Here is a 14,238-nt window from a genome sequence, read left to right as displayed (position 1 = left end):
CCAATTTCTCAGAAAAGAAGCGTCAATAAATGGCTGGATTTCATGTGACAAACTGTGCAGGCAGAGTGTCGGAAAGAAAAACAAATCGAATGTGTGTGAGGGAGATGGAAGAAGAACAATGAGGAGGAAAAAAAGCTTCAGAGGAACAACAACAACAACAAGAACACAAGCCAGAATCATGGAGACCAGGCTGGAAAGAAGATCTATCTGTAAGTGTATGGAAGCGTTACAGATTAAAAGACATATGTCACAATATGACACAATATGTAATATAATGAAGCTACCAAAGATGCAAATAGAGTATTACCAAAAAACAACAACAACAACAAACCCACTGTTGACCAATCACAAATTTACAAATATAACAGAAGGCTATTATAGGAGGAAATACTTTTTATAAAAAATAAATTCCCCTAAAATTGTCACAGTAAACCCTGATCTCAACTGTAAGTGACAAAATCAAGACTATCATTTTATCCTGACCACTGCAGCCCAGTTTGAACTGGCAACCTCACAAGTGCAGACCAGTTCAGTCAGCCTCTCATACGTCACATATGCTGTAAACCTGCTCAACAGTCACAGCATCTGCCTCAAGAACTTTTTGCCTCAAGAGGTTTTTCTATATTTCTGCCTAGTTAATAAAATGAAAAGTTTAAATATGTCCCCACTAAAACCAACCCCGCCTCTCACTTTTCTGTATATTTTCTTCTTTCATGTGTTGCCTTTGCTGCACCGAAATAGCAAAATCTTGATCCTGAACTTGTGTTTTAACTGACACACCTCTCCACAGTCTCAGTCAGAGAGGAACATTGTGTGAGAGGCCTAGCTAACCCCTATCAGATGGGGTTAAATTGTGAGCAGAACTGTTCAATCACTGCAGATCGGCCATCCCTCTCCGCATGGTTTTCCGATGAGGCAATTGGAAAAAAGCTCCAAGAATAGGTGATTACAGACAGAGCAGGAGAGGAGGGAAGAGAGAGGGGGCGAGTGAGTGAGAGCCTATGAGCGAAAGAGAGAGAGAGAGAGAGAGGGACCCTTACTCACTGAATCACGTGGTCCGGGAGAGAAGCTGGTGTGCGCATTCAAGTGTGTGTGTCTGTCTCAGTTATTTATACATCTGAGTATGGCCCCTTAATTCAGATCAGAACCACTTTGACAACAGACACACCCACAAATGAGCGTAAAATACTTCTCTCTCTCTCTCTCTCTCTCTCTCTCAGCTCCCATGAACACTGCTGTTTCTGTGAAAAACATCTATGTACCTACAACTTTCTTCTAGATCTCTCTAATCCACAGTTACCAAGTGCTGAGACAATGACCACAAGATGATCTCAAACAAGACAACTGCCATGCTAGCATGCTCTCTACTCTTGTTTACTTATTCTTTGATCTGGTTTAATTCAACATTTTACAAACTTTAGATTATTCTATTTAGGAAAAGTTCTTATATGACTCACATTAAACATTTTAGAAATTTAGCTTCTTTTGTTAACTAAAAGAAAAAAAAAGAATTACCCCATACAGACTGACAGAGTGATGCTTAACAAACCCACATCGGGAGTCTATCTGTATGGGTCAACCAGTCATCCAACCACGACCAGGGTTAGACGCTGCCAAGCTTTAGTGATCTGGTGTTGGTACTGTACCAGGAATGGAAATAAATTCAATGAGAAACTGAAAGTGTGGTATTTTGGTATTTGTATAAAACCCAGCCTGAATTAAAATAAGTCCAGATATATACAATTAGTGCATGCAGTGGAAGACCATTTAAAAACCATTTAAAAACACAGAGGTTGTAGATTAAAGTTTAAACGGTGGGTCATTGCACAGTTTAGGAGCCGCTCTCTGGCAAAATAGTTCAAAAATATAGGCTGGGGCCATTTCATGCTTTAATTGATCAATAAAATCTTAAAATTGTATTCTGAGAGCGACTTGAAGCTGAAAACTTTCTGATCTGTTTGAAAAATAAGTCTAGTAGTTCCGACATTAGCTCCTTCAGCTGTAGATTGAAGTATTTTATTTAGTGTTTTTCCGATCAGCAGATTGGGTGTGAAGAAGGGAGGAAGTAGACTTGATCTTAAACGTTTTAAATTTTTCCTACAGTGGTTGAATTAATAAAAAGGGAATAATAAAAAAACAGCTAGCTAACATCCAGGCTGGTCCAGCCTTGGATTTTGACCTCCAATCTGAGTAAAAATGAACTTGATGTTACAGGGGCCGCTTTAATAGACTGTAACTCAGATTTGATGCAGGAGAGCTTGGTGTTAGACACCGTTTTCACTAAGAAGATGAATATAGAGTTAAGGAGTCTCGTAAGTCAACAACAGGCAGTCATGAGTGGATAAAACTTGAAATCACAGTGATGGAAGCATAATCTGATGACGTCCAGCAAAGGTTACATCAAGTTCATATAAAATCTGCATTCAAATTGCTCTGTGAACAGTTTAGAGGCAAAACAGTGGAGAGAAATTGTGATCAAACAAGCAGCATTGCAGTGACAATACTAAATGAGCCCACATGTTCCTTTTCTTCTACTGCAGAAAGTAAATAAGAGCTTGGCTCTACTGCAGTTTGGCATTACTTGAGAGAAAGGAGAGAACATTTCCCTTTTCATATTTTAAGCTTGTACAGGATTTATACAGGTGACTCTATTGAAACAAACTTTTAAGTGACGGCTGCCTCACCCTGCTGCTACTGTAAAAACAAAGCAGTAATACCTTTTAATGCATTTTCCTGAAGATCAAAACACACCGATTCCCTGCACCACACGCAGAAACAATCAATAGCCTCCAAACAGCCCCCTGTGATGCAGGCCACATGCTCACACAACTCATAATGTTTCTTGGCAAAAGATCACAAGCTCCATTTCTTCACATGACCTCTATTAACAAGCAGGCCACACAAAAAAAAAAATCACAGACTGAGGAGGCGCTGTGCTTCTTTTTCCTTAACGTCAGGTACCTGCCCACATCCATTCCTATCAAATACCAGTGAAACCACGTCAGTCATCAAACACCTCTGCTGTTACTTTTGAAATACATCACTAGACCCTGTTTGAGGTCTATGTTTCATGTCTGTAGTTCACTTTATTCATCAAACTTATTGACAGAAAGCTCTCTTTTATAAGGACGTCCTCATTACAATACATTTTGGTACAATTTGGTAATGCTTACTTGAAGCAAAGCAGCTGAGTCAGGACCGAGCGTACACAGGCTTAAGATAACTGATGCGTTGCTTCTAATTGGAAGCTCTGATTACAGACCCTCAAATCAAAAACACCACTGTTGTGAGATGTGGTGATAGAAAAAAAAGGCTGAGAGAATGTGAGGTATTAAGAAAAATTGGTTTTGAGTTGAGCTTTAGGGATGAAAAACATGGGCTGCATTTATTTCTTCTGCATCAGAGCTCAGAACAGCCGGGTTCAGTACTGCTCAGTAAGGGGATTTACAGCGAAATAAACTGAGCTCAACACTGGAGCACAAATACAGTTTATTCTAGTGGAAACCTACTTTCTTTATGAGTAATGAAGACAGTGATGCTGAAATGAGGGCAAGAGCTTACTTTTTTTTGTCAACACTCCAGAATTCACAATGTCACCAGACAAATATACATGTAGATCACAGCTTAGACCGTCTGACTGAGACTGAACACACAGGTTAACAAAGCCTCTGATTTGAACCAGTCAGCCAACATTTCAATCTATATTCATTTAACAGATCATCCTCCTCAATCAGAATATCTGCAAATGTATTATGTAGCTTATTTTCTTGTTATGAAAAAAAGCGTAAAGGCATTCTTTATCACTACATGTTATCTTCACTGTGATTTCTTATATTTTGTGTTGTATTCATAATTTTATATTGTGATATCAGTGTACATTGTAATACATTAAAATGTCTGGGAAATCAATTGAGAAACTGTCCGTCTGTGACTTTTCCAGCAGATTATCCAAAGATAATTCAAAACCGTGATGAAACAAATTCTACCAATAAATTAAAATCAAATATTTCCATAAAGGTTCATTTATTTGTCAAATTGCCCACAATGAGATAGCGACACCTAGCTAAAACTAATGTCGTCTAACCCAACAGCCCTGCAATAATATAATACCTTTATAATGTAGAAGGATAATGTTCAGCTTTTGTTGAAATTACATTATAAGAATGTGTTAATCCAACTTAGTGGTCATTTTGGAGGCTGTAGTTTGTGGTGCCGTTGAATATAATGACACATGTTTCTGATATTTCATCCACTCTATTATTTATATCAATGAGCGGAAAAAACACCTCTCAGTATATAACCACAATCAATTCAACAGCACCGCATACTACAGCCTCCAATATAACCTCAACACAAACTGAACATAACAACCTTGATGAAGGTAGGTTTTATTAGAGGGCTGTTGTATTACACTGCATTCGTTTTAGCCATGTTGTCATATCTCATACTCCTACCTAATATTTTCTAAATACATTTTTTTTTGTTGATGCCTCTCTGCTGCTTGTAATTTATGAGCAGGAATCAAGAATCCACAGTTACCAGATGGGCTTCTATTCCACTAAATATACCAGATTATTTATATGTTTCAATAGCATTAAGGTTCATTAAATTCTGCAGCATTCCTAGCTGGAATTGAAATAGTCCACATCATATTCATCATCAGGGTCAGGCAGCTCTATATTAGATTAGATGACTAAATGATTGTAGAATTGTTTCAGTGTTTCCAGTGGTCGCTAGTGTTGCTTTTGCATTCCTGGTTGAAAAAAAAAAAGTCTGTGAGAAGAATAAAGTCTTAATGTGATCCACTTGGGCTTAAATTTGGTTTTAGAGGAAACAGAGAAACATAAGTTCCTGGCTAACGATTTGTTACTGAACTGGAGGACAGGATATTCCCTCTCCAGCCAGTCTCCCATAGGGCACGCAGATGCTAGAATCAGAGGCCATTAAAAACAGACTTAACAAGCAATTACTTCCAGTAAATAAAGCAGAAATGGCACAGTGCAGTATGATTCAAACTCCAACTGCTGACGTTGGCCTCCACCACTTGTTGAGTCTCTGAATTTAAGAAACATAAAATCCTTGAGATGCTGTACTGCAGGAAGATAAACTGAGACTGTAGCCGGTGGCGATGTAACATTAACAGTGTTTACTGATTATGCCTTTTGGATGCTATGTTATATAAAGCTGACATGGACAGCAGACTGTAGGGGAAAGCATTCAACTTCTATTAAATGCACAAAAAGTCATCTAATAGAGTTGCAGCCCAAAATTTAAATTGTCTCTAAGCTTTGAAATAATTTTGTTACTAATCTGCTTCTATTTATCTACAAATCTTCAGTGGATTGATAGAGCTTTAATAAATGAAATCAATAAAGGATAATGGCTTTCATTATGTGCCTCAACATTATACCTCATCAAAAGAGAAAGAGACCCTAATATTCAGTAAATTTAGTCTAAATTCAGTCCTTTGCCTTCATGTGATTTATGTGCCCAGAATGTTTTTAATACATCCCGGCACAATAACGTTCATATAGCAACAGCAAAGCTAATTTAGTGTATTGTAGTGGGTGTGTAATAGCCCCTGCATCCCCGGGGAGCTGCTTTCACTTGGCAGGTTTGAATCAGTCCCATCTGTTGTTTCTAAAGCCTCACCTGTCAGTTGAGTGGAAATGACTTAAAAGGTTTTGCAGATTATCAAACAGAAGGCTTTCCAAATTCTCAAAAGGAAAGCATAAGAGAGATCAATGTGATTGATAAAAACTGTTGGATAATAGCTGGTATCAAATGAAATAAAAGTGCTGCTTTGAAAACAATTCTCTGTTGAGGGGATTTACATTTGAAAATCTAACTGGTCCCTGCTGTGATAATTTGGTTGCTTGATGATGATGCTTTTTTGATATCTCTATATATCTTCATTCTGTGCAAAAATGAATTCTAAACTTCAGCAGAAGCTACTATTAGGCTTCGGCAGTCTGAGTTTGTCTGATCAACTGACGTTGTTTTCTGGCTTCACTACAGTGGATGGATATTAACACAAAGTAGGAATTATGTACTAAAAAGAGTAGCTTTGAAAGATCCCCACTGATTTGACTAAGCAGACATTCAGACTGAGAGAAAAAGCCCTGCATTAAAACTACACAGGGGGCTGCGTTGGTGGTGCGCCAGTGAAACAATGAAATCAGTCTGGTTTGTAATAGGTCCATTACTATGAAGGCTTTTCAGGCACAGCAGTTTATAATACTCTGAGATAGGATTTTACAACTCTGGAAAGTTATCAAAGCAGTAATTAATTTTTCTTTCATTGTGACAATCACGAGGTAAACAGCAGAAATGTGCTGTTCATATTACAAAGTAATGGACCAGGAAGGTGTGTTTAGATGTATGTGATTTAGAGGACTTCACGGGTCCATTCGGTTCTAAGGAACCGAGACCCAACCCGGGTCCAAATTCTACTCAGTCTAATCGGGTCGGGTCTCCTTTTACTCCCGCAGGTCTCAGGTCTGTATGTCAATATGTCCAATACCCGAGTGGATCCAAACAGACCCGAGTGTATGCGGTACCAGCTCTGATCATGTGGTACATCACGATCATCAGAGGGCAAAACAGCGTTCTGAGTGAGAGGAGAATGTAAACTGTGAAGTGAAGAGAATCGACTTCAGGAACAAGTAAAAGGAAAAGTAGAACAAGGAAGTAAAAGCAACTGGAACATCAACTGTTTGCTCGTGTTTTATGTTAATAATTGACAAAGATGAGAAAAAGGTTCTGACAGAGAACTGAAGACCAGCTTATTTTAGGAAAATCAATTGTCTATAAGATTTATGCTGTTAAATGAATTTTGGAGTTTGATTCACAGATATTACATTTATTATTAATTCATATGAAATAAAATAAAGAGTAAATAGGTTAGAACATTGCTACAGAAGGTTTTATTGTTGGTACAGGAGGTGGAATTAAGTTACTTTTAGTTATTATATTATATGTTATAAATCTGTCTTTGAAGCATATAAACAAATGATTTTTGTTTCTATGACTTGACATTGATTCTTAGGTCATTGCTATTATAATATTGCTGCTCTTTCCTACCACGGCTGCTTGTGAATTGATGGAATTAAGTGATAGTGCATCAGGCTGCTGTCGGTGTTTGTGTTCTCTCTGTTCGGGTCGACTGCGTTTTGGATCAGGTCTGTTATGTTCAGGTCTATTCAGGTCAGGCCTGGCAGTGCTTGGGTCTTGCTCAGGTCAGGTCTCTTTTTTGATAACTTATGCACGTCAGGTTCAGGTAGATTTTCCACAGGTCTGTTTCGGGTCACGTTATCATTTTGGACCTGTGAAGACCTCTAAAGTGATGAGCCACCGCAGTGCCTTGCTTGATGGTGTGTTGTGTTGTGAGCGGCTCTTTTGCCAGACGACCCAGCGTTTTTTTTTCAATTTTTCTTTGCCTGAGCCTTCTGTGTTGACAACTGGACTAACACCATTCAAAATAAATGAGCTACATTTTCACACAACCTCACATTTCACCTGTTAGAGTTACACTGTGCTCATTCAGTCATGAAAATCAAATGTAGAAAGGGTTCTGTAGTCACCGCAGTGACAAACACCATCACTGCTTAATGAGCAAACTGAAGCACATAATTTAAATAGGATGCCAAATAATAATCAGTACTCTGCAAGAACAACCTTATAATTCATAGAAACAACAATTCAACCTATATTATCATGTTATAATAACCAGAATATCACATGATATCTAGTCTCATATTACAGCAGCTTATATTAATATACTGCTGGGAGAGACTGACACAGTAATGCTGACTAGACAATCAACCAGGGTGACAGCAAAGTCTCCTGTCTGACAACTCTTCATCTAGAACATACGGTATGACTGAGTGTCTAATAATACTTCCACAACTATGTCCATTTCTTTTACAACTGGCTCTGCTACTGTTACAGTGTGTTACGACCACAACACAAGCCCTTACACTACTACGTATACTGTTACTAGTATGACACCTGTATGAATAGTGATAATGCATTCTGCTGCTATATCTACCACCACTATAGCTGCTGTGACAGACTGAATGTTTTCCAGCATGGTGACACACTGACCCATTGATCATGCTGAGCAGACCCTCCACCAGGTGGGCCAGGTAGGAGATCTGGGCACTCTCGTCGGGGAAAACGGGCCCGTGCATGGAGGCCAGCTGGGCCAGACACTGCAGAGAGTCCTGGGCCATGTCAGAGTCCTCCCGAATCTTCCTGTGCACCTGGAAGATAAGAAGAGAAGACATTTCTGTCTCAGTTTGTGTTCTTTTCTCTTGTGTTCACCAGGTAAAGAAGGGGACTTGGATCAAGTCGAGGGTTGAACTTTAGTAGTTTGAATGAAACGGCACTGTTGGTGATAAGTGCAGTGGAAAAGGACAGATGGACTAAAAAGTGGAGAGATTCCTGCACATTGTGAGTCACTTTACAATTCACTGGAAAAAAACCCAAAAAACCCCAGATAGTTTCAGTCTTGTCTTCTTGTCCACCTGCAACATGAGAACAGAAAACAAGAGGAAAGAAATCAGAGCTTTCTACAATTCTTCTAAGTTCCTTCTTAATAAAAAGGCTAATTGTCAAGTAAAGTTATGTGCATGACTGCAAAGCAACTAGCCGACATTCCCACCTACAACACTAGAATAAGCTAAAAATTAATGTTTACAGAAAAATGAGAATGAACATTGAGCAAGGTGCTTTTAAAAATGTGAAAGTGAAAGCTTTGACACATGTGGTGTTTACTCAGAGAAAACATCTGTAATGGCTTCACACAAGTCAGAGAACATGATCACCTACAGAGCAGCAACCTATTCAGCAAGGAGACATTTGACAACCAGACTGTTTAAACACGTCTCCTTGGGTCCTCTGTGCCAACTGTATCATTTTCCAAAAAAGGTCTGTAGAATTAACTGGTATCTTATGCTGTCTGGGTCTGAATTTGTATTGTTGATTCTGAATTTGAATCGAGTGCTCTTATTTTTTGTGATCTGGGTTAAAAATCTGAGTTCAGAAGTTTAATCTCTACATTTGAAATTAAAGTTTTAAATTAATATGCAAATTACTCAATGTGATTTAAAATGTGTGTTTAAAATTCAAGTGTGGTTTCATCTCAAATACACCTACATTCAAAATTACTGCTTGACTCTCCCGACAAGTTCAAGCACACAACATGATTATGAGGTCTGTTCATACAAAGCTGTTAGCTTGTGGCAGCATGTGCACATTTAGGATTGGTGAATGAATTATGACACATGCAGATCAGATATATTAAATTATTCTTCATCTTCTGCCTTTTGAGTCCAACTGAAATCACATGTAGTCATTCCTTTTTGCAGTCAAAATAATGTCAATGTGTTTTTTTTAATTTACTGTTAACAGTATTTATTTATTTCTAAAAAAGAAAAAAAAAAGGTTTCTTGGGAAAATATTAAAAAGGCTCCTTTTCTTCTCACTCCGCTGGAGGGGCGTGTCAATGTCTGTGTTTGATTGACAGCAGCGGGCAGGCTGAGTTCTGGTGGCACTGGCAGAGCAACAAGAGACAAATTAAATAAAATTGTGCTGCAGCCTACATGTCATGGGCAGACGGTGTTTTGTTAGCGGTGGCATTAAAGACTAAGGACAACACAGGCATCTAAATGAACCAAAGTGACATTTGCAGGAATGTTTACATCCTGTTTAATGCGCTGCAGCTGAGCAGCTCAGTGCACTTTTCCACAGTGAATGTTTGTTTGGTGGCTCGTTCAACGAGCTAATGTGCAGAACTGCCGTCTGGCTCAGTGTGATGCCTGCTCTGCCTATGATTGAACATCACAATCAAGATTTGATTGGTTGTATGGAAATAAGGTCATCATCTACATAGAGAACTAATTATATTCCTTCCCTCATGAAGCCAAAAAATCTAATATAAATTTCTCTCTTTTAGTTTCTTATTTTTTCCTCAAAGGAAAACACAGGACATGTGCTGTACAGAGCAGAGCATGTCAAACAAATGACTCCCAGTTTGACTGGGCACTGAAGCAGATTAACATCCCCTAAACACAGTGCGGGGAGGGAATTTAATCTAGAAATGTTCATTTTGCCCTGATGTGTCATTGAAATTAAACTGCAAAGAATACCACTTTGAAATAGAAAAGTCACAGGCCAAGAACGAAACGATGAACCTGCCTCATCCTCCTGTCACCACTTTCAAAAACAGATCCGCTGATACCAGGCAGGATTAATACTCACTGGTGTAACCCACCACCCAGCAAGCTGAGGCGCAGCAAAATGGCGAATTGATTTTCAACACGTCTGTCAGATACTGTGACCCCGGTCTCAAACAAACAGTCGCTGAGCTCGTCTGAGCGCACAGACAGCCTCAATCAAACCCGGAGAGGAAAGATCCGACTCCTGATGGGAAAGGTCTGCTAGATTCAGTCTCATCTCAGTTCTGAGCAGCCATTCAGTTGTGGGATTTGGGGGTTTGTCGATGCTGAGCCGTCACACTCTGACAAGGGAAGAGGCATTGTTGGTTTCAATTGTGTACAAAGACCCAGACACACACACACACATACAGCGAGATAGAAGCAGTAATAGCGCTGCGAGTCATCACAGCCTCTCAGCAACATGTGTTTCCACTGACGGTACTATGCGGACGTCTGGAGCTCAACTGCTTTCCTCCTGTGAGCTGTGGCTCTCTTCTCAGCCAGTCCGCGCTCTTTCCACTCTTCCTTCTTCTCTTGTTTCTCGAACTGTCATCCTCTTAAATCCAGAGTGAATGCTTCTTCAGTGGCTCTACAAACTATGCCAGCGCATGGCTCCATTACAGAAGCAATCAAACTTTCAACCTCCCTCTCTTCGATGGTTCTTCCTCCTCCTCTCAAATCCTCGCCCCTTCTTACTTCCTCCACCAAAATTCTTTCTCTCTGCCTCTCCCCACTCCTCTTGCCTCTTCTCTCTCTGCTCTCCAGCTGGTGTGCCTGGTTGGTCGTATGCCACACTGCTGCCTGGGAAGAGATCTCAGATGCTAACGTAGCGTAGCCACTGTAGTCCTTCGGTGCTGCTGCTGCCCTCTTCCAGAGCGTGAAGTCATCCTCTGGAAGCGCTCAGCGAGAGGAGGGGGGAAAAGGGGGGTTGCCGGGTGAGTGAGTGAGAGAGAGAGAGAGAGAGAAAGAGAGAAGGAGGGGTGGGAGAGGCAGCGCAAGGCCAAAGGATTGAACAGCGCGAGCTCTGAAAAAGCAGCTGCACTAGCGAATGATCCATGCGATGCCAGTAATGTCAGTCGCCTTGAGTCTGACTATAGTTAGAGATACACAACGCATGTGTGTGTGTGAGTGAGTGTGTGTGAGTGTGAGGGGAGTGGGATGGATGGAAGGAGAGAGAACAAGATACAACAATATGAAATATTTTGAGAACGCAGATTGGATGACAGCAGATTTTGCACACTGATTAATCAATGGATTTGGTGTCAGCGGAGCATTAGTTGCTGCTGTTTGTGCCATTGTCATAGTTGCTAATTCAGTGCTGATTATGTTTGCTCTGGCAGTGGACTGTACTTTATGTCATGCTTTATGATGCCCTCTGGAAGCTGGTGACTGTACTCAGTCACAGATTGTTCCCCTCTATGATTGTAAGTGGACTGTGTGAATCGGTTGTTCAACAAAAACCCAACAGGGTAGTGAGTCTTCTCTGGTCAAACCCCCTTTGACCGATCTCGTCACATCAATTTCAGGAGCAGAATCTCCCAATTTAACTTTTATGTATATATTAATAATTTAAGCTGAAAGATGAATGTAATAGTTCTGCACCATGGTGTCCAGAATTTGAAGCAAGTAGGTCATGAAAAATAAGCTGTGCTGAAGAAAGAAGACTACACCTGTTATTTCAATGTGTCAGATACATATTTCATACCTTACACTGCTCGTCTCCTTTTCATTATGTAGTTAAATGTTGTGAACATTCATTAATCTACAATTCAAATCTGTAGTGATTCTACTTGCTCAGCCAAAAAAGCTGATTAAAGATGAAGTGCTTCTTTGAGTTTAGTCATTTATTACTTATGTTATTTAAAAATGTTGAAAGCTAGGATACATATAAGGGATTTGAAAAGCAGATCCAAGGAGGATTGTGATTCAATAGAATACTATTGAACCCCAGCCCTACCACAGACACATTTTGGTTGGTAGCAAAGAAATATTGAGGTTCAATACACAGCCCTGTTGAGGAGAGGGAATATAAATGGGGAGAAAATAAAGGGAGATAAGTAATGAGGGAGAGAACCACTGAAGAGAAGAGGAGATATGAAAAATGAGATAATAAAAGGGAACGAAGGGAAGGAGAAAGACAGGTGGACAGTGAGGAGAGAGTGGAGGAAGAAGGATGATGAGGAAGATGAGAGATCGAGAGAGAGAGAGAGGGGGAAAAAAGAGGGGAGACAGAGCGACAGAGAGAGGGGAGTGGGAGACAGAGAAAGGCAGGGAGAATGAGGAATGATATTTATAGAAGGAGACAAAGCCTGGTGTCTGTTTCCTCGGGGGGCTCAGAGGCTCATCTTTCTGTTTTTTCAAATCAACACTGCGCTTCCAACTTATTGTCTTTCGTTCACTCTTTTCCACCATCGCTCTCCCTCTCTGTCTCTCAGATTGGGTTACAGTGTGCCTGCAGGCCGGGTCAGAGGAGAATCAGCCTCTGCTGCAGCCTCATCAGTCCCTGCACTCCACACTGATTGTGTTTACTGGGCAAACACAAAATGCTTTAGTGTGTGTGTGCGCTCTCGCACTTCTATCTTTGTGAGGACTAGATAGCTTTATAAATCATAATATAGTACATTTGGGAAATTCAACCACATGGGAGTGTCTTCGGGAAATCCAGCGAGTGTAATGGTGCTTAATCAAATCACGATTGTTGCAAAAATGCTTCAATATCGCCATCAAGCAGACCTCCTCACTGATTTGCAACATTGCTCACAATAGGCTGATACAACCAGAGATATTACAGGAATAGCTACCTCGGTGTCAACGGCATAGCAATATCTCACCCTGTTGACAGATTTTTTATAGTCTCAGATTATATACTGTGCATTTCTCACTTCTTCTTCTTCTTCAAATAAAAAAACCCAAAAAACAGTGAGAGTTGAGACGAGGGTTTTGGGGTCATGGTTAGAATGATGTTTAGATTAGGGTTTGGATTAGAGGTGGATTTACAGTGTAGGTTTATACCTACAGTGCAGGTTTTGATTTATAGCGTAGCATCGGATTTCACCAAATCGCAGCACCACCGCAACATTACATGGAAGTTACGTACGTGACCGAGCTGTAACTGTGTCTCCATTCTTCCAGTCACTGTGTCATAAGAGTGGGAAGGCTCATTACTGACTATGACACTATTCTGTGCTGTATTTACATTCTTTCATTCGCTGTAATAAAGGGCAACAAGTGGGCAGAGGTTTTGCAGTGCTAGATGTGAAACAGAGCAGATAACTGAGCCTATCTTGACTTTTGTGTTCTCTTCGCTTTCAAAAAAGCTTTACTGGCGTCAGAAACTTGCCGCCGTAACCTTGACATGAACTTACACTTCTGAGGAGGGAGATGTCTGCTACAGTTGCTACGGTGCAACCTCGCAAATATGAATTCAGCTTTAGACATACAGTATAGTTGTGAGAGTCAAGGTAAGGGAATGTATTACGTCAATGAAGGTGATCAGAAGTATAGACGTACAAACATTAGTGCGAGTGTGTAGTGTCTGTCAACGTGAGTAGGAACTGTGTGAATGTGTGTAAGTGTGTCTGTAATGTTACTATAGTGTGTATGCACATGTCCATTTGATGGGATGAAATAAACCAGATGTGTCTGACAGTACTGCACGGTTGCGTGCGTTTGTGTACACACTCAATCACAATTTAAATGCTGCTCTCTAATGACTCGCAGCCAAACTGAAGCTAAACTAAAGACAAAAAAATATGACGATGAGGCCAAAATTAGACGTTTGGTGTGTGTTTCAGTTTGCGTGTGTTTTTTTTTTGCAGTGGGGATGTGCGCTGTGATCACAAGGTGTTAAAAGGACAAAAGCAGAGTGGTTTTTATCTTGAAGGAAGCCAACAATCATCGAGTTCTAGTACCTTTTCAATCTCCCACGGTCCATTTATTCCTAAACCCTGTCTCACTGTCTTGAAAATTGCATTCTCCTTTCACTCTCTCTCTAAATTGTATATCTCTGTTCCATCTT

General features: G+C 40.2%; 1 protein-coding gene across 1 annotated transcript in view; it reads right to left on the bottom strand.

The window, feature by feature from the left end:
* The window catches only part of xpo4 (exportin 4), a 60,538-nt gene that overhangs the window by 18,223 nt on the left and 28,077 nt on the right, over positions 1-14,238 (bottom strand). The window contains exon 8 of the mRNA XM_067604337.1: positions 8,107-8,264. Within this exon, the coding sequence (XP_067460438.1) occupies positions 8,107-8,264 (158 nt within the window). The remainder of the gene's footprint in view (positions 1-8,106; positions 8,265-14,238) is intronic.

The sequence above is a fragment of the Thunnus thynnus genome, chromosome 11 (assembly GCF_963924715.1).
Source record: "Thunnus thynnus chromosome 11, fThuThy2.1, whole genome shotgun sequence".
NCBI classification, from domain to species: domain Eukaryota; kingdom Metazoa; phylum Chordata; class Actinopteri; order Scombriformes; family Scombridae; genus Thunnus; species Thunnus thynnus.
Note: the sequence above shows the minus strand (reverse complement) of the source record. Positions and strands in the feature narration are given on the sequence as shown.